At 43.4% G+C, this 23,445-nt stretch overlaps 1 protein-coding gene across 1 annotated transcript; it reads right to left on the bottom strand.

Moving 5' to 3' along the window:
• Nucleotides 1-1,518: 1,518 nt before the first annotated feature.
• On the bottom strand, nt 1,519-23,219 carry LOC308295660 (replication protein A 14 kDa subunit-like; the record flags this gene model as incomplete). Its single annotated transcript, XM_080738710.1, has 2 exons — nt 1,519-1,740; nt 22,812-23,219. 2 exons carry the CDS (start codon nt 23,217-23,219, stop codon nt 1,519-1,521), a joined length of 630 nt encoding a protein of 209 aa, XP_080594836.1.
• Between the last annotated feature and the right edge of the window lie 226 nt (nt 23,220-23,445).

The following is a 23,445-nucleotide window of genomic DNA, read 5'->3' on the forward strand; positions in this document are numbered from 1 at the left end:
GTTCCATGTTTCTTTTGTACATTTAAACATTTGTTTTAAACATTTTTACATAAAATGTAATTTAGCTTCATTCAGTGATACTTCAAATTCATCAGACAGAGCAGAAACCCCTTCACAGAAACCTTAACATATTGTTTCAATCTAAACAATATTTTCTCTAACTATACATTCCATTTTCTTTTGTCAGCTGGAAAATGACAAGTGCTGAGAGAACGAGAAAGTACAGGGAGAAACTAAACAATGACCCAGCAAGGAGAGAGGAGCCAAAGGGGCGAGACTGCATTTTCTACGAAGAGCAGGAGGTTGTCTGTGGCATAGCAGAACCGCAACAAGGCAGCCGGTTTGCTACCCTCACCAAATACGACTGGCTGATGTACAATACAGTCTAAATGTATAATCTAATCTGATCTAATACTTTTGTACTTTCACTCACTGGACTGGACAGTGGACAGTGTTAAGGTAGGACCCGAGACAAAACTAGCGAAAATAGCTGATCTACAAGCTCTCAACACGTCGTGCTGCGAGAGCTTGTAGATCAGCTATTTTCGGAGTTGCGCAACCCAGCACTCTTTAGCTAGTGGAGATGTGGTGTAATGTCATGATTCCTAATTACATTTGTTCAACACAAAATGCTGTGTTCAAGTTCAGGAGACTTCGGAAAAAAGCAATTTACCTGAATGCTGAGTTCTGTTTCCACTAATTGGTGTTAATAAAATGTTGCCTTGGCTCCAAGTGTGGCTATGCACCTTATTGTCTCTTTAGGATCCTTCTGCCGTGGGCCGGCAGAAGACTTAGGTGTGCGTAGCATTCCTGTGCACATCCTCATCATCCATCTACTACTACAATTGTTTCTTATCCCATGTTAAAGCCCTACAATAATATCCTGTTCAGAAATATTAAGGCCATGTTATCCTGGGTAATTGTTTAATCAATCAGTAAAGTTCAGTACTCACTAATAGGTAGGTTAAAACATAGTTTGCTTTGACACGTTCCCCGCCCAATGTTATCAATATTAAGGAGATATCTGGGCATGCCCATATTTGGTAATGCCCATATATGGGTATGTTTTGAGTTTTGACATACACACTGGTCACTGGGAGCCGTCTGGCTAAGAACTTTGCCCTTATGGAAACACATGCAAAATGCAGGTGAAACCTGCATTTGTGCAATCAAAACACAACATTAGAGACACCATTTACTGAGGCATAGCTGACCTGTAGAATCTATATTTGGGCATGGCCGACATATGACCTCATCATGATGAAAAGGACAAACACAGCTGAATTATATAAATTATCAGTGCAGAAACCATGGCCAAGACTCTTATTCTCAGGAACCCTAAATACGTGTGTTGTTTGGTATTTTACCATTTTGGTGTTTGAAATGTTGCACTGGACTTTACATCAGGAGAAAATGCATTCATTTAGCTGTAGATTATATGGTGCTGTTGTAACAGTAGGGCACAAGGTGTACTGCTTTGGAGCAGTGTCAGGCCTGTGGTCCAGCCCTTTGGACACCTCATCCGATGAGGATGACCTGTGTGACTTGATGCACGTGCACATCTTCGACACAGTGTCTTTGTGCTGGAAGACGTTGGCACCACAGACAACTGGACGAATCGAGCAAGGCGATGAGGATAAAGAAGATCGCTGGCAGACGTTGGCCCAACAGATAGTTGACCAAATTGAGCAAGGCAATGATGAGGCTGAAGAAGTTCGTCTCATAGATGAGATGTTGTCCCTAGAGACAACTGGACAAACTGAGCAAGTAGTGCCAGTTCCACGCAGCTTGAAATGTGGCCACACAGCTGTGCTGATAGACCATGTTATCTATCTCTGGAGTGTGCATCGCCAGATGGATTATATCTCTGCATTTGATGTGGACACCCACAGATGGTTGGAGTTTCATGTTTGTGGGGATATTCCAATGCCCAGGGTGGGACACTCGGCCTGTGTCTGGGGGAAGGACATGTACATCTTTGGAGGATTGAATGAGCTGCAACACACAAATTCCATGTACAAGTTGGACACCGCCAAAATGTTCTGGTCTTTAGTGAAGACCAAAGGTACTCCGCCACCTCGTACAAGGAATCACTCTGCCACCGTCATCAGGAAGATGATGTTTGTATTCGGGGGCCGGTCGATGAACAACAACATCAGCACATTTGACAAAGAGACCAGCTGCTGGCAGAGCTTGACTTCACATCTTCATGGACACTCAGCCGGACACTCAGCCTTTGCCTACAATGGAGAGCTGTACATACTTGGTGGTTTGTACAATGATCTGTGGAAATTACATTCAGAGACCTCCTCCTGGAAGATGTTAAAGCCCAAGGGTAAAGGCCCGTGTGCATACCATTTGCACAGTGCCATGGTGGGAGATCGTGTCTTCTTCTTTGGAGGAATTAGAGGCGGCCGGGTTGAGGACATGTACGCCTTAGACCTAAGTCCTGGTCTCAAGGTGTTATGCAAGCTAGCGGTTCTTCAGTACGGTCTGGAGAAGTCAGTCGCAGATGACATCGGGAGGGAACTAGCAGCCATGATTAACAAAGAACCCTGCCGTAACCTCTATAAGAAATACCACAGATGTCTGTGTCATGAACCTTGCATTTTTTGAGCAAGTTTCTGTTTTGTCTTCATGTACTTTGCAGAAACTCACAAATGGCAAGAGACCAATCCATTCCCATTGAAAAGCAGAATCCACCTTCATAGGTACAACTTCTAAGTCAGAGAAGGTAGCAAAATACCTCAATGTTCTGTTAATGATGTAGTGAGTCAATGGGGATTGGGTAGAGCTGAAGCCCCACCCATTGTGTTCTCACAGCATCCCTGACACGCACGCACACACACACACACACACACACACACACACACACACACACACACACACACACACACACACACACACACACGCACGCACGCATCATAAACGGAATACCAGAACGCTCACTCGGGTCAAGTCCGGCGACCTCGATATGGTCACCACCAGGTAAAAAACTAGACCAGGTCAACCTGGTTGTGCCAGACCCCGGTTCTGCCAACCCTCTGGGCCTATAAATTTAATGGTACATTTATAGGCTGTCTGTCCCTTTATAGGCTGTCTGTCCCTCCCTCATGTCATCATCATTTGTGACATCATTGTGACCAAATATGGAGAAAAGAGGGAGGGACAGACCGACAGACAAAGCCTTTTGCTTTGTCTGTCGGTCTGTCCCTCCCTCATGTCATTGTGATGACATGAAGGCTTTGTCTGTCGGTCTATCCCTCCCTCATGTCATCATCATGTCATCATCATGACCATCTATGGAGAAAAACCGGACAGACCGACATTTGCTTATGTAGGCCTACCCATTTCATGGGTCTGGCAAAAAACTATGCCTAAACCTAACTTTATTCCTAAATGTAACCTCAGGAAAACTATGCCTAAAACTAACCTTATTCCTAAATGTAATCATTTTTTGGGGGTCCCTGGCACACAAGGTTTTTAGATGGGGGTCTGTGGGCAAATACATATCAATCTGGGGGTCCATCACGGGGAAAGTGTTGAGAACGGACTCTTCATTACACAAATCAGTGGTCAACTGTCTTGTAAACCAATGCTTCTCAATCTTTCTCAAGTCAAGGCACCTTGAGATGCAGCATCTCATTTTCAATAGGGTCCCATAAAACATTACACAACAGACATGGATGCATACAATACACAGATGCATTCATTCACAGATGGCTTGCTTACCCTGCCCAACCAACCCACCAACCACCAGACCATCAGCTGTTGAACAATGGAAGAGTCAGAGACATCAGTACAGTACAAACACATCATCCTGTCTATATATTTATATATATCACTACAATTACAGACAATTTAGAAGCATAAACAAGTTGTATCAAGCGACAGAAGGATGAAATGGATCTAAGAAAAAGAGGAAGATTATTCCAATCGATTGATTGATTGAAGAATTTATTAGAAGGTTGCATAGGAAAAAGTACAGTTTCATGACAGTACAAATCACTGGTACAAGGTCAACTAAAAGGAGATCCTAGTAAGCTTTTCGGCTTATTTACACAGGAAGAACTTTATGTATCTCAACATTGAAAGACAGACAGATAGAACACAATCAGATGGAGCTTTGTAGCACAATCTCTTTAAAGGGATCCCTGGCTAATACGACAAATATGTCTTAATATATTATAATTGTCCTCTATAAATACAATGTAAAATTAAAAACACCTTAATTATTTTGTTTCTTCTAGAAATAGCTAATCTTTCACTCAATAGGGGAAATGCCCGTCGCAAGTTGATGATGTCATAAATGTAATTTGTGAACTATCCCTATGGAATTTATGGCATGCCATGCATGTGCAAATAAAACTAGACCAGGTCAACCTGGTTGTGCCAGACCCCCTGTCTGTCATCATCATTTATGACATCATGCCTTTTGTAGGCATGTCATCATCATGTCATCATCATATATACCCTTTATATAGAAAACCCGGACAGACAGACCGACATTTGCTTATGTAGGCCTACCCATTTCATGGGTCTGGCAAACAAATATAATACTTCCTATGCTTAATATGAGCATCAAATCAATATTTCAAATGTGTTTGTGTTTTTTTTTTTTTGCACATGCATGCCATAAAAATGACACATGATATTTATGACATCATCAACTTGTAACAGGCATTTCCCCTATTGAGTGAAAGATTAGCTATTTCTAGAAGAAATAACATATTTAAGGTGTTTTTAATTCTACATTGTAGTTATAGAGGACAATTATAATGTATAAGGCATATTTGTCGTATTAGCCAGGGATCCTTTTAAAGGTGTGTGGGACATTAAAGAAATTATATTGCAGGTGTCTAAGTGGATATGATGAAGTAGATGTTCATTAAACATGTTCACTTTAAAACAAATTACATTGATAGATTTACACAAATGTTCATGAGTGTTCCAGAATAGCTCATCATTGCTATGAGCTTGTATATCTGCTATTTTTGAGCGGTGCTCCGGAAGCATCTGGCTTTGTCCGCTCCCCAAAAACTCTCCGGCCCCCCAAAAATGTCCGGGCATCAAAAAATGTGAAGCATGGCCTACATATGCCCTAGATATGGCCTACATCTTGGCACAAACGGCTCAAAGTTTGTTGAAAGCCCAGGATCCCATTGGCCAAGCTTTTCAGGACGTGCAGTGATTGGCCAGCAGGACGCTTGATGAAATTAACTCATAAATACTGTAGCACCGCTCACTTCATGCTAGGTATGATTTATTTTTGTATTGAATAGCCAAAGTATAAAATATGTTTAAAGTGGGTCAAATGATTGTGATGCTATATTGACATATTTCTGGGGACCCCCTGGTATACCCCCTCAAGGACCCCTGGGGGTCCCTGGGCCCCACATTTGAGCACCAATGTTGTAAACAATACCTAACAGAACCCTACTGCGGGAGACGGCCTGACTGGATTCTTCACTACCTATGAATCACCCCCATCCACAGCATGCCGAGCAGGTTCAGCAGCCAGCACAACATGGAGCCGTGTGCTGCAAATGAGCATTTCATCACAACAAAGGCCACCGCCACCAGTTTGTCGTTTTCCCCGAGTCACCTTTAATGAGTTCCTGTCAGCGAGGATGACAGAAAGTTCCCTCTGTTGACAGCAGATCACTGCCTGAATGTCTGCTGTCATCCCAGTGAAAGCCCCATCGCTTCGCACTGTGACGGATTATAATTTGCCAGCCGTTTAAAGCGATGCTCTCGTCAAGTGATTTTCTTTTTTTTTTAACTGCATCAGGCTTTACGAGGGCTCTGCGTGTTCTGACGATCCGTTTTTTAAAGTCTTCTGCAGAAGAGCGTGGAGCAGGGTTTGGAGACGGGAGTCCTTGGAATGTTTTTGATCCGAGGGAATATAAAATAGGATGCCGTGGAGACCTGAGACGTTAGGGGTTATAGAATTTATAGGCTTGGCTGGGCCTTATCGTGCTCGCCTGAAAAACAATAGGCCCTGGCGGGGGTTCAGATGCATGCATAGTGCTATAATATTAATAAAGTTCTTTGTGCGTTGGAGAAGAATGTGATTAAAGGGAATGTGACAGCTGCCGAGGATACGGAGACAGGCGTGAAGTAGTGGGGAGAGAGATGAAGTGATTTTCACAAGGGGGAAAAACCAAAATGGATTGGAGAGGCAAAGTCACGCTCGAGTTTTACGCCCTCCAGACCTCTCCCAAGATTCCTTTGAAATGCAGCAGATGAGAGGAGCGAGAGTATGCAGAGAAAAAGCTGCTGCAATGCCAACTGAGGCCTTTGGAGACATTCAAACTATAGTCACGTCCGCCCAGGCTTCGATGTTTTTGCAAAGCCCCCCCCCCCCCCGATCTTTTGGCCCGACTGTTCACACTGCATTTGCAAGTGACCAGATCTGATCTGTGTGTTCAGACTGATTTTAACAACGTCAACCCAAAGCCGCCCTGCATCAACATATCTGCTTTGGTAACCGTGCATGGTAACGACGTAGTCATCATGACTTTCTCTCTTTGTGTTCTTCAAATTCCTTTTTCCTCTGACATTGCAGATAGGACCCTTTTCTGCCATGCCGTGGGATATGTGTTCATATATTGCCTTGTTCCTGCACATTTCTCATGTAGGCCCACGCATCCCCCCAAAGTGCTAGTCCACTGTCCACTGAATGCTGCTCGCCATTTCTTCTTTAGTGTAAAACTTATGCTGAACTATTGTTTTATTTTCATTAACTTCCCCTTGCACTCTTGTAAATCAAAATGCAATTCGCGTGCTCTGTAATGATGTCAGTGGCGCTCAGGTCGCACTGCAAGTGACGTTTTGGACAGTTTGATATGTGACTTGGCTTGTTAGATCAGGTTACTCATATTGAGATGCATCTTTAGAAATCAGATTTGAATCAGATTTGAAACTACCTCTGGATGTGGTTTGTAAAAATTGGATTTCATGTGACCGACTGCATTTAGACTATTTTTAGCAAATCGGATTCCAATCTTGATGTGACAGATCTGATTCAGGCTGGATTTGGCTGGCAGTGTAAATCAGGCCTAAGTTTATTCCCTTTCTCTCTGTTCTGTTTATCTCTCCCTCCAGTTAAGATGTTGGCACCGTCACATCCCAGAAGATCACAATTGAAGTCTTATATGCCTGATTTATGCTTCGTTTTGCGCCGTGTCACACACTGAAAATAGCAGATCTACAAGCTGTGAGCTTGTAGATGAGCTATTTTGGGTACAAATCACCCGTAATTTGATGCAGAATCCCCATTGCTTTTTCTCCTTCCTTGCATCTCAAACGTTGGGCATGAATGTACAAAACGTGAGTGTTTTCCCACATAGTAGACCCGAGTTACAATCCAGGGTGTTTCTCTGGGTCTTGGTTTCTCTGTGGGGTGTCAAATTCGATTGGCAGTCAGTGGTGGACAGTAACGAAGCACATTTAGTATTGTACTTACAGTGGTGTAGGGGAGGGGTAGCAAGCGATGCACTGCAGTGCAGGGGGCCCCCGGCAGAGGGGGCCACAAACAATGATGTGTTCTATCGATGCATATGTGCATTACGCACATTACGCATGTTGTCTGCTGGTGATAGACTAATGTATGAAAACAAAATACATTTACAGCACCACCTCCATTGTCATTTGTGAAAGGGCCCCCACCCTTTTTTAGCTACGCCACTGGGCAGTAAGTATATATTTTGAGTATCTATACTTTCCTTGAGTATTTGTGTTTGTGGGAACTCATGACTTTCACTCCACTGCATTTCAAAGGCATTCCCATGTTGACCGAGCGAGTGCGAGCGAGTGCTCGGTGAACACGTGGAAGACCCGGGTGGGGATCCAGGTGGTTACACAGGCTGCCGTACTCAAAAGGTCATTCTCTTCATGGTGGAGCATTGAATGCTCTGTGACAGTAGCATGGCTCTGAGCCTAAATGCATTGGACAACCTCTGTCTCACAGTCTGCTCGCTGAGTGCAGACTGCACATTCTGAATCTCCAATGAGAGTGTCTGGACATGATTCACTGACCATGGAAGGGGAATAGAGGGAGAGTGTCCTACTAGTAGCATTGAAAGTTGGCTGCCACCCTTGTGTATGGGAGGAAAGAATACCATGTTAAAATTTAGGCCTAGAATTATTGAATGCTTTAACCAGTGAAAAATAGCAGATATACAGCTCACAGCGCGGCACCGAGTGCCGCGCTGCGAGCTTGTAGATCTGCTATTTTTGGAAAAAGTCGTGAAAATGTGTGCAAATATTTGAATATATGTATTTTCAAAGCGAACGTTTGTAACTCAAACTTTGCTTCTGGGGGGTCCCTGGAACTAAATATGTTGAGATGGGGGTCCGTGGCCAAATATACATATAATTGTGGGGGTCCTTCACATGAAAAGGTTTGAGAACCACTGACATAGTCTCTCAAGAACAGACTAACTGAGCTCCGTTAAGCAGCTTTTCTTTGACGATGGCTAGCCAGATTGCTGACATAGAAACATAGGGTTTTTAAAAAAAACCTTAGAAGGATTCAAAAGACACTTATAGAATCGTGTCAAAATTCGAATTTTCATGATTTTTCAAAAATAGCAGATCTACAAGCTCGCAGCGCGGCACTCGGCACCGCGTTGTGAGCTTGTATATCTGCTATTTTTCAATAGTTAACTTCTTAAGGTGACAGTACCCTTTTAGGTGACAGTACCCCTTTAAAGCATAAAATAATAATACACAATACTGTGTACCCGTTCTGAATGGGTTAAAGAGGCGGTACAGAGATCTCCATATATGGGCACATATGCGATTTACGTCACACTGACAAGCACAGACTTGCCCCTGCTGATGCCATCAGTGTCCTCCATATATGGGCATAAAAGGGACAAGGACTGACAGATATTGACACGCACTGACTTTCACATAAATGGCCGTTCATGGTCAAATCTACAATCATATGGTGGACATCACGGACACAAGTCAGGTTTTACTGCTGTCTGTTCAAGGGACCACGCAAAAAAAACATTGAGCATTAGGACACACAATGTCAAAACATGCGTGCAAAGGACTCCAACCTTTGCACATGGATAGCTCATATGTTCTTAGCTGCTTCCCCTGCCATTATTGTACTTGCACGATGTACAGTTGTATGAAACAACTTGTTTTTGTAAAACCGCTGATCCAACCAATATGCCCATAAAAGGGACATGGACTGACAGATATATATAGATCTCCATATATGGGCACATACTGTATGCGATTTACGTCACACTGACATGCACAGACTTAGTCCTACTGATGTCATCAGGGATCACTGACACCCTCTGGAATCCCTGATCATAACCTCAGGTTGAAAATACAGTAGGCGCCCCAGTCATGCTGATTAAAACCTGCAAGCAGGTCCCAACCGCACTCTCAAGAATTACACCAGAATGGTGGTAATGCAAATGATGGACAAAGTCATTGAGTGTGAGATTGCAGTAGGCAAGACACAAGAAAACCCCAAGAATACCTTACAATAACAGAGGTGATGAGCGTCCCTTCACCTTCATTAGACGACAGTTCCCTACCCACTTTGCTTTCTCTGTTACCATCGATAAGGGTCAGAACCAAGAGAATGAACGAGTTGGCATCTACTTGCTTCAACCTGTGTTCGCTCATAGCCAGGGAAAGAGAGCCAGCGGCGTAAAAGTTTTCATTGTGGATAATGACGAGGTCATTACGCATTACTGACAACATTGTTTAAAGCGAACTCCTTTAATTAGCCAAAGACAATCATTCAAATTGACTTTTTTACATTTAAAATGTTACTCTGCTGTTACTGTTACTACTGCTACAGTATAGAGACACTTTGCAGACTATCATCCTAATTTGCCTACCTCACACACTTTGCATTTGCTACATGTATTGTATGAGAGCCCAACAGTAGCTTGTCACTGATACAGATATACAACATGTTAAAGCTACAATCGGGGACTTTTAATCAATAAAACATTATTTGAACCAATCTGTATTACAGAGAATGTTAACTTAGAAAATATAACTAGCACATCTGCGAGCTTGTAGATCGTCTGTTTTCAAATGGCGGAAAGGTATATAGGACTGAAGTGATTTACTGTATCTACAAAGTAACTAGTAACTAAAGTTTTAAAATAATTGTTGTGGATTAAAAGTACAATATTTGCCTCTGAGATGTAGTGGAGTAGAAGTAAAAGCACTAAAAATTGGAAATACTCTAAAGTAAAAATACCTCAACATTTTCCTTAAGTACAGTATTTGAGTAAATGTACTTGGTTTACTTCACACGACTGATTGGGAGTAGCCTGGATCCAGACCATATACAGTACTGTTTCCCAAACACTGGTTCGGGACCCATTTGAGGGTCACGGACACCTTTTTATGGGTCCCTTAATTTTTGGTTTCCCACATTTAGTTTCTTTTTTTAATTATTATTTCAAAACATAAAAATAGGTAATTTCATTATAAATAAAATTAAAATCAAAGAAATTCCATAATTTAGAAACGATGTTTAGAAAGTAGTGAAAATAGCCGATCTACAAGCTCACAGCGTGGCGCTACGCGACGGGTTGTGAACTTGCTATTTTCACTAGTTTGGGTACTGGACAAACGTCTAATTTCTCTTTCGGGTCACGACCTGAAAAGTTTGGGAACCGCTGATATACAGTACTCTCTGAGTGTACTGCCTGATAATCACACTGTATCGGGAGAGCAAAAACAACAGTTACAGATTACAGCTTTAACCCAAGGAGAAAAGAAGAAAATAAATGAAGGGAATTACTTTTAAAATATTGCCGACTTTGCCAGAAAACTCATCTTTAACTGAAAGAAATGCTGTCTGTGATAAGAACACAGCTTTAGGGGCTTACGGGAGCTCCAGGCTTATGAAAAGAGTTTGATAACCTCCTGTTTGCTCTTCCTCATGCTGACAGATACTGAGTGTGTGTGTGGGGGGGTCTTTATTGCATTCAAACAAATTCTAAGATCTGACATTCCAACAAAGTCTGAAACAAGATAGCTTTGGGGTTTAGCCAGACTCCACATGCTGCTTCTGGTGACTGTCTGGGCAGCTTGCCATTCAACCTGCACTGCACTGGGCATCTACAATAAGAGCCTTAATTGACCTCAGCGTCATTTGAAGATTTTTCTTTTTTTTTGGGGGGGGGGGGGGGGGGGGGGGCCTTTATGCCTTTATTGATAGGACAGTAGACTGACAGGAAATGGGGGGAGAGATGGGGAGCGACATGCGGCAAAGGTCGTCCGGATAGGGAATCGAACCGGTGACGCCGCCAGGCATCCATGCCTACGAGGCAATGCCTAAGTTGTATGCGCCTGGACCAGTAGGCCAGCGGGTGACCCAACCTCTGCGTCATTTGAAGATGTGTGTGTGTGTGTGTGTGTGTGGACACTCGGGACACAGAAAAGACTTGGGGTCTCGAGTGATGTAAAATTCTTTAAAATGCTGCGACCTGTATTGAAAGAATGCACCACGGGACCACTGCGATTGACACAACTGACAAGTGAAGCACGTTGTTGCAGATTTGGATTCTAAGGAAGGGTGGACAATATGGACTTGTTTTAAGCTCCCACATCTGTCCAGATTGTGATTGGTTAATTGGTGTCTGTTTGTACAGTACACCCATGGTCACATTGGCCAAGCTTTGCTGAGCGCTTAATGCTTTCAATAAAGGCATAAAAAAAGCCCAAAAAGGCATAAAAAAAAGCCCAAAAACGTATCTAAAAAAAGGCTGTTGGTCCCTGGTTCATAATCAGTTGAAAACCACTGTAGCTATGTAGCTCTGGCTCTCTCCTCGTATCTATCCCTGTCTCCATTTGCCATTCACCCCAAAACACACCTGGAAATACTGTACAGATAATAATTGGTCTCTGTTCAGTCAATCTCCGGCCAAGGCTTCCCATACATCTCACGTTTCTATACCTCTGAATGAATAGCCGATGTGTTCCGTGTCACGTAAAAAAACCTATAGCACATAGCTGGAGGTCTCCCCTACACCCATGCATCTTCCTCAAGTTCTCTTCACTAAGCCAACAACGACAAACACAGTGAATCCCACCTGCGTATTTGATATCCAACATGTCTCTCCCTCTCTCATAAATTCCCCCTTCTGATCTGATCGAACAAAAAGAATACACCCCCACATCATCCCCAGGAGTGGAGTCAAAGCCTCCGGTCCAGGTAAGAGAAGGAGCTAGCGCTATACGGTTAGCTCCTGGGGCCTACAGAAGCAAATTAAAGGCTTTGTTTTATGGGCTCACAAGACTTCAAATGGGCTTCCCCACCATAACTCTGCCCGGGCTGAAGAAGAAAGATGAGTGTCAGTAGGAGTTTGGAGCTCCCAGCGGCCCTCGAGGGGGGAGCGTGAAACCACTTTGGTTTCAACCCACGGGGGGCAAAGAGGTGAGAGCACCTGCCCCCTTTTATAGCCTTGATCACGGGAGGCCAGGTGCGTTATTGAGAGACGGGGAAGTGTCTCAAAGGTCTGCAGATGTGAGACGGGGTGATCTCACACGTGCGCATGTCAATACTCATGCTTGCATATTAGACGCAGGACACACACAGAACACAAGAGAGCACAGTGTAGATAGCCAGACAGACAGACCTGTGTTGATGCTGCAGGGGAACTTCAGTCACCAGAGGCAGCACGGCAGTTAAGGTACAGATATGCAGGGTAAGAGAAGTACTGTAAGATGCAGCAAGAATAAGAATAAAAATGTTACACCATTTTTTTCTCTCTTTTTTTAAAATATTTTTTATCCCACGATTGTGTAACCCATTTGATTCACCCAGTGCCAATTGCCTAAGCTATGTTACACCATTAATAAGGAACTGTAAGACAATATAGGCCAGAGGTTCCCGAACGTTTTTGGCACAGGTCACCCCTGTAAATAACCTTTTCATCCACGGCAGCCCAGAATTTGATACTAGCACCTTACCGTACATGAATGTCATATTACGGTACATACAAATGTACATCTTTCCCCCGAGATACAGTATGTGTCACGAGGAAAACGTTTAGAGAATATCTGTTCCCATTTAGGACATACTGTATTGAAAATACATTTGAAATAGCAGATCTACAAAAATACCTGCACTATGCAAATACATACAGTCACAGTCATAATTGTCACTGGTGGGCAGCAACCTTCAGGCGTTGACACTAACGCTTGCCCGACTTCCCGTGGCAAGTAAATAAAACATTCGGGCAAGTTGAGTTTGCTTTCAGGTTGCCCGACGGGCAAGTGTGTTTGAGTGGGGAAGCAACTTTTCATTGATTGAATACTTGCTAAAGATCACAAGAAAGCTTTTGGGCTTGTTTAAATTGGGATCACTTTTTTCTCAATTCATACAACATTAAATGACAGACAAAACGGTACTATGGAAAAAATAAAAGGCAGTCGGAAAATAAAATGAAGAATACATGGTATTTACAGTAGAAAGATCAGGGGGTGGTAAGAATAGGGTTTGTCTTTTTTAACCGTTTCGAGTTGCAGCCACCTGTAAGTGACTTTTCGGTGTCTTTACCAATAAATATTGAGGTATGTCCATATCTCACAGACCCAGAATTTAATTTAAATAGTAAAAAAAGAAAGTGAAAAAATTATATTATTAAACAGTAATTAACATTTTACCAATCACGATTTACTCTTCGGTCAGGTGGACATGACCTGTACTTCCGACGGGCAAGTGCCTCTGAGACCTTAGTGTCAACCCCTGTAACATTTTCCCCCATTAATGAATGCCCTATTTTATACCTCATCATACAACAGTGTTGCACAGAACTATAGAAAATTGTAGATCTACAAGCTCACAATGCGGCACAATGCGTTGTGAACTTGTAGATCTAAATAAATAAATAATATCACCTATCACAGTTGTTCTCAAACCTTTTGGCTCAAGACCCAAAAGAGAAATTCAACATTTACCCAAGACCCAAACTAGTGAAAATAGCAGATCTACACTTTTTATTTATTTATGGAAACTATTTGATTTAAAAAATATATATTTAATAATATTGATTTACTTGCGACCCATGCATGAAAATTGGTCCGCTACCCAAAGATGGGTCCTCCTGACCCACTGTGCGTGCATGTGTGTGTGTGTGCGTGCGTGCGTGCGTGTGTGCGTGCGTGCGTCAAGTACGTCAAGTGAGCGCACGCACACACAAGGCCTCCTGATGCCTCAGACCCAGACATGCAGGGGTACTTTCCACATCTAGGGTTACACAGCAGGCCTCAACAGGTCTACTAGGCAGCTCAGAACAGGAGCAAGAAAGCCATTACACCATGACGTGTGTGTGTGTGTGTGTGTGTGTGGGTACCTTTATGTCTACGCCCGCCCAATATATGCTATATATGACACATCAAAAGGTCGAAGGGGCCTTGTCTGAACCTGGCAGGAGATTGAAACCATGAGGGAGGAAGCATTTGGTTAGTTTGTTTTTTAAAATGTAGACCAACGCCGGGAAGTTAAAACGTCTCATGCAATTAAGAGACATGGACAAAATGATGAGCTTCTTACACAAGTCCCATGTGCAGCTGATTGCCAGTAATTGATCCCTGCTCTAAAAGCATGGCCACCAGAACATTGCTTATGGTCGGCAGTGGCTCAGGGGTAGTGGCCAGTTCGATCCCGGGCTCCTCCTGAGTTAAGGTCTTTGCACACTGCTGCGTTTTTCGGTTCCGAATATCGGGGTGAATTTCGAAGTGCGTGAATAAAAAAATCAACTTCACGTTATGTCAATCACGTTTGTACACTGCCGCCCGTTTCGTATTTATTTTCGGACCAGGGTTGATTTTTTCCGATTTTCGCAGCTGTCCCACTGAGTCCCTTGCTCTCTCTTTCTTTCCTCTCTCTCTCCCTGGCCTACGGCTTTCGGATTTCCAAAACGCAACGAAAACACGCAGTGCAGTGTGCAACCACCTTTACTGTGGAACTTACTTACTCAACCCCTAATTGCTCCTAATGAGCAGGTTGGTGCCTTGCATGGTTTGTTTCCTCCGCCATGGGTGTATGAGTGTGTGTGAAAGGGTGAATGTAATGCGTAATCTCTGTAAAGCACCTTGGCCCTATATAAATGCACCATTTTATGGTCACTTTTTGATTCAGTTTATACTATATTTTATTCCACTTAGTCAACCTTCCTGGTCTCTCAAAAGACCTGCTGTAACTACCTCTATAGGGAGAATAGAGTTTCGGGGAGTACATTCTTGGAGCACTGTCTTGCTTTTATACAAAACCTTTTCTCCTGTATTTTCAGAGATAGAGAATAGAAGTTGGTTGGTTGGTCTACTTGTTAGTAGTTTGTAGTCGATCACACCATTCTGCATCAAAACCTTGTTTGAACAAGTGTGGTGTAATGTTATTACCACAAGCTGTATTGTACGACTTGAGATTAATGTTCAGTAAACAGTCTAACGCAAGCTCTTGTAGTTTTCATTGCCTCTAAAACGATAACTCAACAAACAGGATCGTCTATGGATCATTATGTGGGTACATTGTTTAAATCCTGCTGTTACTGAAAAGCTTTGGTTGTCCCCCCCCCCCCTCTCAAAACCCCCCCCCCCCCCCTCTCAAAAAACATCAAGAGCTGAACATTTGGAATTCATACATGTGTTGTGTAAGATAACCTTCCTTAGGCCGGTAGTGTTCCATTGACCTCCTGACCTTTTGTCAGGAAAACCTCAGGCACTAGTCGGGATGTCATTTGGTCTTTTATTGAGTTTGGAAAATCTCCAGGTCATGGTAATGAACCACACCAAGGATTCAGGGCATGGAGCTGAAAGAAAAACACAGATTATTGTTATATTCCTTTGCGTGCTTTGCATGGCCGACGCCGACGGCCCTTTGTGCGGTAGACAGAGCGTTGAGTAAGCACTACACACTAGATAACATCAATACAAACAAACACTCCCTGCTGCCATATGTCTCTCATTAATGAAATGGATTATTGTTTTTTTTTTGTTTTGGAGCGAAACTTCTTTTGGGGCAAAATTTAGTTTCTAGGCTATTATTTAGACCTACTGTATAAACAAGGCTTTGGTTTTATACTTGGTGGTTATTGGAAAAGTAATTACTTTTCTCTCATTTAGCTCTCAACTATACCTTTACTGCATTGCATCTAATTGAACAATATCCGGTGGTCAATGGAGAAATCTAATGGCTTTATTGCAAATGAAAATTCTTTAGACATACCTTTTCTCTGAACGGGGGATATGTGTGACATGCTTGGCTAGAAATTTATGATGATCATCAATCATATTTGGGGAAAGAAAGACCAGGTGGCTGTACTACCAACGTGTTGCAAAGCAATGCGTTGTGAGCTTGTAGATCTGCTATTTCAAAAGATTTTTATACATTTGAAAACTTGTGAAATGGGACCTTTTGCACAATGAGTACTGTTACTTTTGGTACTTTAAGTACAGTTTGATACTTTTTGAATACTTTTGTACTTTTACTCAAGTCAATTTTGAATATCAAACTTGTAACAGACTATTTATACAATGGGCTATTGATACTTTTACTTATACTTTCCAAAAATGTGTGTGTGTGTGTGTGTGTGTGTGTGTGTGTGTGTGTGTGTGTGTGTGTGTGTGTGTGTGTGTGTGTGTGTGTGTGTGTGTGTGTGTGTGTGTGTGTGTGTGTGTGTGTGTGTGTGTGTGTGTGTGTGTGTGTGTGTGTGCGCGCGTGTGTGTGTGTGTGTGTGATTCGTCATGGGTCACTGACTGTACGTCATCACTTCTCTGTCTGTCTTTCAAGGGAATCCTCCACCGCACCCAAGGAAGGACTCACCCATAGTCCCAAGCTATCATAAAGCTCAGTGCAGGTACGTTTAAACGACAGCAGATGGTGTAGTTTCCAATTTGGCGGTATTCAACTATAACCTTTTAACTATGTGACTTACAACCAACCACACACACACACGCATGCACGCGCGCATGCACGCACACAGACACACTTATGTTCAGCAGCAAGGTGTAGGGTTCAGTTACACGACGGTGGCTCACGCATGACTGGACAAATGGCTCTATATGCTTTGGGCCTAGCTCTGCAACCAGGGACGTGCTGACCATTGAGAAAAGCGGGACAACTCCCGAACGGCCGGTTCATTCCCGGCCGGTCCAGGCCAGCCATTAGAAAAAATATATAAATAAAATGTCAGCCTTCGTTCCATTTTGGGGGCTGGGCGGCCAACAAAGTAAATCGTCACTGTCGGGCAGAAACCTCGTATCTCCAAGTTTCAAATTTGTACATTTTTTCGCAAAGCAAAGCCCTGCTATAGTGAAAACAGCCGATCTACAAGCACACAACGCCTCGCAGTGCGAGGCGTTGTGTGCTTGTAGATCGGCTGTTTTCACTAGTTTAAATCATTTTTAAAATGGTTTTGGACATTGACGAAATATAACTCATGTAATTGGCCCAGTGGCTTGTGACTTGTCATGATCTGAAATGGCAAATCTTTGAGTAGCAGCAGCGCTATAGAGAGAGATCTCTCTATAGCGCGCAATGAGGGCCTCTACAACTCTTTTTCCCGGGCTGAATCAGGGGCCCAGCATGTCCCTGTCTGCAACCGCACTGTCAGGGACATTCAGGTACAGTATGATGCGAGCTTCGAAACACCTCTCTATTTACATGCATCTAACTTACTGTAGGTTTAGTCAAGATGTATGTTAACGGATTATTATCTGTCCAGTCCAGTCCAGACTGTAAAAAAAAAACACTCTTGCTCTTTCAGCCAGAGGCTGAACACACACACACTGGCGATTTTAGAGCGAGAAACTCTGGCCGATATGCCGGATAGTTTAGCTGGGACTGTGAGAGTGTCTTGTTGGTCTGGGAATCTTTCCATCAAGGGGGATAATTTGTGAGAGGACAGCTCCCAGGCCATCAAAGGAGGCATCAACTGCGAGGATGAATAGTGCATTAAAGACTGGATGGGCTAACGTGGTACTGTGCACAAGCTCATGTTTCAAAGCTCTAGTCTAAATGCTTCCATGCACTCATCATTCCAGTCTGCTGGAGACAGTCTCTCATGGCCTTCTCTATCCCCGCCAGGCCGGATTGGCCAAAGGCGAGGCATTATGTTTTCGCTCCTGTCTGTCCGTCCGTTCGTCTGTCTGTCCATCCATCTCAGGGGGGGTCCCCCGGAGGTCCCTGGCCGCCCACCGAGCGCCGGGGCCGCGCCACGCCGTTCGCGGAAGAAATAATAAAATTTTAAAAAATGGGGAAAATGAGCAACCATGAGGCAGATTTTGTCCAAACATCCCACAAATCAGTACATATTGTCTGTACTCTGTAGTCATGTGATCAAGTCCTAAAAGGGTATATGCACATATGTCATTTTGTTCTACTTCCGGGTGTCTTTCGACTTCCTGGGTGTTTCTGATGGTACTAATCAAGGGTCTGTTCCATTCTGGTCAAACAGAGTCAGGGTGCTGATATTGTGAATGTTGGCTCACTGGAAACACTCTGCTACACCAGTGGGTCTCAAAGTGTTCTTGAGTGGGTTCCAAATGTCCCCATACAGGTGTGTAACTCTGAGAGTGTACAAATGGAAGCAAATGTACCTGCAAGGATCCATTTGATTCCATTTGTTGATTCCATTTGTACAGAATTTATGGGGGTCCCTGAAATTAAAGAACCACTGTACAATAAATCAAACGGACCCTTAATTAGTATCATCAGTAACACCTGTGAAGGAAGTTGAAAGACACCCGGAAGTAGAACAAAATGGCGTATATATTTTTCATATTCCAATCAGATAGGATACGATTTTGTTTCAATGTTTGCGTTTTCCCCAAAATGCCACAAATCAGGAACGGCGTGCAACTTTGTACACACACTCCCAGTATTCCAAGGAAGATCTGGCACCCTAAATGTTTCAAATCAGCCTCATGGTGGCACTGTCACAACACTGCCTTGGGTAGGCAACCCGGCCTGCCGGGGATCTGCACTCCAATTAGTGCACTTTTACTTATTTATTTGAAATTTCAATAGAGGATCAACCATTGAGTTGCAGCAACTCGTTTTCGAGGGTGTCCTCAATTCTCCTTATTTTGTGTGGTGCATTAGGCTCAGCAACAAGGTTGAATAATTATTTAGCCATGGCAGAACATAGCTCAATACAATTAGTAGAGAACGTTTTTAAGATCTGATTTTCTTGCCACATGGTGTTTCCACATCAGACTCCCATCAGGTCAGCTTCCTGCACCACATTTATAGCGTGAACTTTACTCAGGTCTAACACCATCTGCACATATGATGTCTCGGGGAAACTTAACTGACCGGCGAAGCAAGTGTAATATTTTAAGGCGAGAGCTTCAAGTTGTTGGCAGCAAGGCATGAGAAAACCATCTGCAACCTGTTCAGATGGAGCATCCCTCATCCAGGTAGCAAAGCAGGCTTGTGAAGTTCTCATTGCGAAAAAATGTAATGGGGAGGAGAAAGCTGTGATGTTTTTGTCGTCCTTGTGTAATTTGATATTATAGAAGCCTGATGTGAGTTCTATTGCCAAGAACACATTGCCACCCTGGGCAGCGAGTGTGCCTGTCTCATTGGAGATGGAGATGCAGGATGAGCGTGACAGCGTCTCTCACTGTTCTTGCATTCAACCACCGAAAGTCATTGCAAATGCGAAGGTTACCGTACAACCAGGACAAAGAGATGAATATCTTGTGCTCTGAGATTTACGGAATACCTTGCTCTCGAATTCCTCCATCTCATCCAGAGCAGTACGTGCTTGTCATAATGGCATGGTGGGCTCTGCCCGTATGGAAGTCTAAAGCAGTGCTGGTTCTCTTTTTCATGTCAAGGACACCCAAATTGATTATGTATTTGGCAGCAGAGGTTTTGTGCCAGGGACCCCCCAGAAGTTAAGATTTATGTTAAAACATTTAAAAAATTATTCAAACTTTTCAAAAATAGTAGGTGTACAAGCTTGTAGATCTGCTACCTTTGAATAGCCAACATATTCAAAGCCAACATATGAATGGGTCAGGGGATCCCAGACCCCACTTTGAGATCCGTCAAATGGATTCTGTGGATGAAATCCTTCACTTCACACTGCAGTCAAATTTGTGTTTTTGTAAAGGCTGACTCGAACTGCTCAATGATCTGCAGACTGCAGAGGTTTTATCTTTCCACCCTAGGGCCGATGAGGATCGAATCCTGTGTAGACCCATGTCACTCAGGATGGGTCTCTACATCTGATGGAGGTGATGAGTTATGTGTGCATTGTGCACTGGATCGGATGTGATCCGGTTCAGCTAAGTACTGCACAGAAAGGCAAGGGGACACGTTTGCAACCTTTGCATTCCTTTTATGGATTAGTGGCTTTCCAGTGGGTTTTACCATCTTGACTGGAACCCAGCCATCTCCCCTTAAAGGAGTGACAACTCTCCCCACCAGAATTTGTGCAGGTCTGGTCTTGGACTGAGTTCAATGATGACTGTGTTCCCCACCACAGAGACATGAAATGCAGGCAGTTTAGCCCAAGACAGTGGTCCGTTGTAGTGACACATCTTTTGAGTTTAGCTGTGTCGATTCTGTTTGGCACTGCTGCACCTTTGCATTCATCTGCGTAGGACAGCATGCACTAAACGGGTCAAATTATCTTTCAGAGCACTGTTCATGTGCACCTGCTGCTAGCACACACCTGCATATCATGCTAATGTTTCAAGATCATGTGCAAACCTGCATACGATGCTAACATTCTAAACATTATGTACACACCTGCTATCACATACTCTATATTTACACATATATATATATATGTATATCTTTGTTTCCCTATTTAACCTGTTTCTATGCTGCATTTTTCTCCTTTTCTCTCCTCTCACGGAAACTTCAAAATGTTGGAGCATGCACCGAAGAAAAAAATATATTTGTAAGATATCTTTTGGGCTTTTTGCCTTTATTGAAAGTACAGTAGGTAGACAGGAAACGGGGAGAGAGAGATGGGGAGTGACATGCAGCAAAGGCCGTTGAGATTCGGGACTCAAACCCGTCACGGTGCAACGTGTTATGAGCTTTTATATCAACTTTTTTTGCTGTGCCAACCACCATCGTACAAGGAAGTATAAATCTGGCTCCCGTTATCTTTCCCATGCGTGGCCTCACTTCCTTCAGTCAAAAGCTGTTTTGCTGACAACCTCAACAAATGTCACCTGAAGTTTACCTGTCTCACGAAATCAAGGGGAGGTTGTGGGTCAATAAATGTAGAGACCGGCCTTGTGAGATTGCCACAGGTGTCTGTGTGAACATGTGCGTTTGTTACACAGTCTAGTCTGCTACTGTTCAAACTGAATGGAAAAGACCTACTTAAACCACTTGAACCCTTAACGCCCCCGTATTCGGGGGGAAACCCTTCGCCAGAAATAGATCTACAAGCTGACAACGCATCGCATTGCGATTCGATGCGTTGCCAGCTTGTAGATCTGCTGTTTCTGGCGAAGAGAAGGAAACGAGAGCAGACCAAGTACAGAGCCAACTCAGGTCTGTTTAACTAAGAATAGAGGCTTTATAAGTGCTTAAGTAAGCAGGTATGTGCAGGGTCTGATTGGGCCAAATGGCCTGCCAGACGACCCTGCATCTCATGTTACCCCTGTGGCCCTGTCCGTTGCTTTGAACCACACTCACTTCTCCATTTTAAAACAAACCCTTGGGGGGGAGGGCAGTGTTTCTCAAACCTTTTCATGTCATGGACCCCCAAATTGTATTTGGCTGATGTGGACCCCCCATCTGGAATGATTTTGTGGCAGGGACACCCTGAAGAGAAGATTCAAGTAGTAGTATGCAATTGGAAATTGCAAGTGTGGTTGCCTTGAGGCGAGTCACACTTATCTCTGTATCTGTCAGTCCTTGTTCCTATGCAAGCGGTGCTAACCATTCCGTCCTTGTCCCTTTTATGCCCATATATGGAGATCCATGATGTCATCAATATTAAGCCTACAGTAGAATAGAATGCCCATACAGTATAAGGACATTCTGTGTCAGTCTCATGTGGTCTGTCAGACATACATTTTTGAAGCGGTGAAAGCCGTTTCCAAGGTGTGGCTTTTGTGTGTCCCGTACCCGTCCGGTGCATCTCCGCGCTGTGATTGGTTCGTTTTGTCTGTCCCGTACATGTCCTGTGCATGTCCAGAATGATGTCCAGAATGAAGAATTGAGGATCCCATAGATTCCCATAGATTCCCAAGGGGTAGCCTTGTCTGTCCCGTACATGTCCCGTGCATGCAGATTTGAGGATTGGTCAAGCTTCACATGACAATTTGGCCCTCCAGACAAAATAATTAATTCATTCAAAATTCATAAAAATATAGAACTAAAGCACATAGAAAGTATAGATCTAGAACACAGAATGTATAGATCTAGAACACAGATTTCATAGCTCTGGAATACATAGAATAAAAATTCACCGCTTCACTTCGAACCGAGGTTTGATTATTTTTCCCAACGTGATTATTATGTTTATTAGAAAGACACGTAATCTTTCTTTGTACAACATGAACAACAAAAAGTGAAGTCGGAGACAACCAAACAAAATCCAGGAACAAAAGTGATCTCTCCAGGGTTCAGTAGGTGCTAGAGTTCTCAACGGGCCTGAAAATGAAGGCCCGGCCCTACTAGTAAGCATACATTTTAGGCCCTACCCGTCGGGTCGGGTCAGGTATGGTGGTAGAGCAAAAGTAATAAAATAATAACAAAAATATATTTTCTCTTTTCATTGAGCCCGAGGCCCTACCCGGCCCAACTAATCAGCATACATTTTAGGCCCTACCCTAAATGTCGGGTCGTGTTCGGGCAGACTTTGAGAACTCAAGTAGGTGCTGGAGGGCATTTCAAAGGGATAACGCTGGGGGAACTCATGGATGACTTTGAGCGCATCGTTGTACACCTCCAGATCAAAAGCAATGCCGTTGTGCTCTAGGAGGGTGTATGTGGTGGCCATGATGGTTCCCTTCCTGGACACCATTCCAATGACCTCCGCCACCCCACTCAGCTCCTCTTCAAGCGGTTCGCTGAGTTCTACTGCAGTGACCTTCCCTTCTCCATCTGACACAGTGAAGGTCTTACCTGTTGGATGGACCTTCTCAACTCGTCCCACAAAACAAACAGCCTTGTTGGTGAACTGGTTCAACATGGAGGAGTTGACCCTGGTCTTAGGGGATTCATACACACTGGACATGTTGAAAGATTCTTTTAGAATTTTCAAACTTTATCATTATATGCTGTTCTCCTGTCTGTGTGTCTGGCCGTGGCGGGCGCAGGGAATAAATGAACATGCAACACTGCGATATTACCCGCCGATGTCAGACATCTATGATGTCAGTCATCTCCATATTTGGGAAAGGTTACGTTTTTAATTAAAGTCAGAGGAATGAAATACATTTATATAAACTAGAATTGCACTC

Source organism: Nannobrachium achirus, assembly GCF_963921795.1.
Source record: "Nannobrachium achirus genome assembly, chromosome: 12".
Lineage (NCBI taxonomy): Eukaryota > Metazoa > Chordata > Actinopteri > Myctophiformes > Myctophidae > Nannobrachium > Nannobrachium achirus.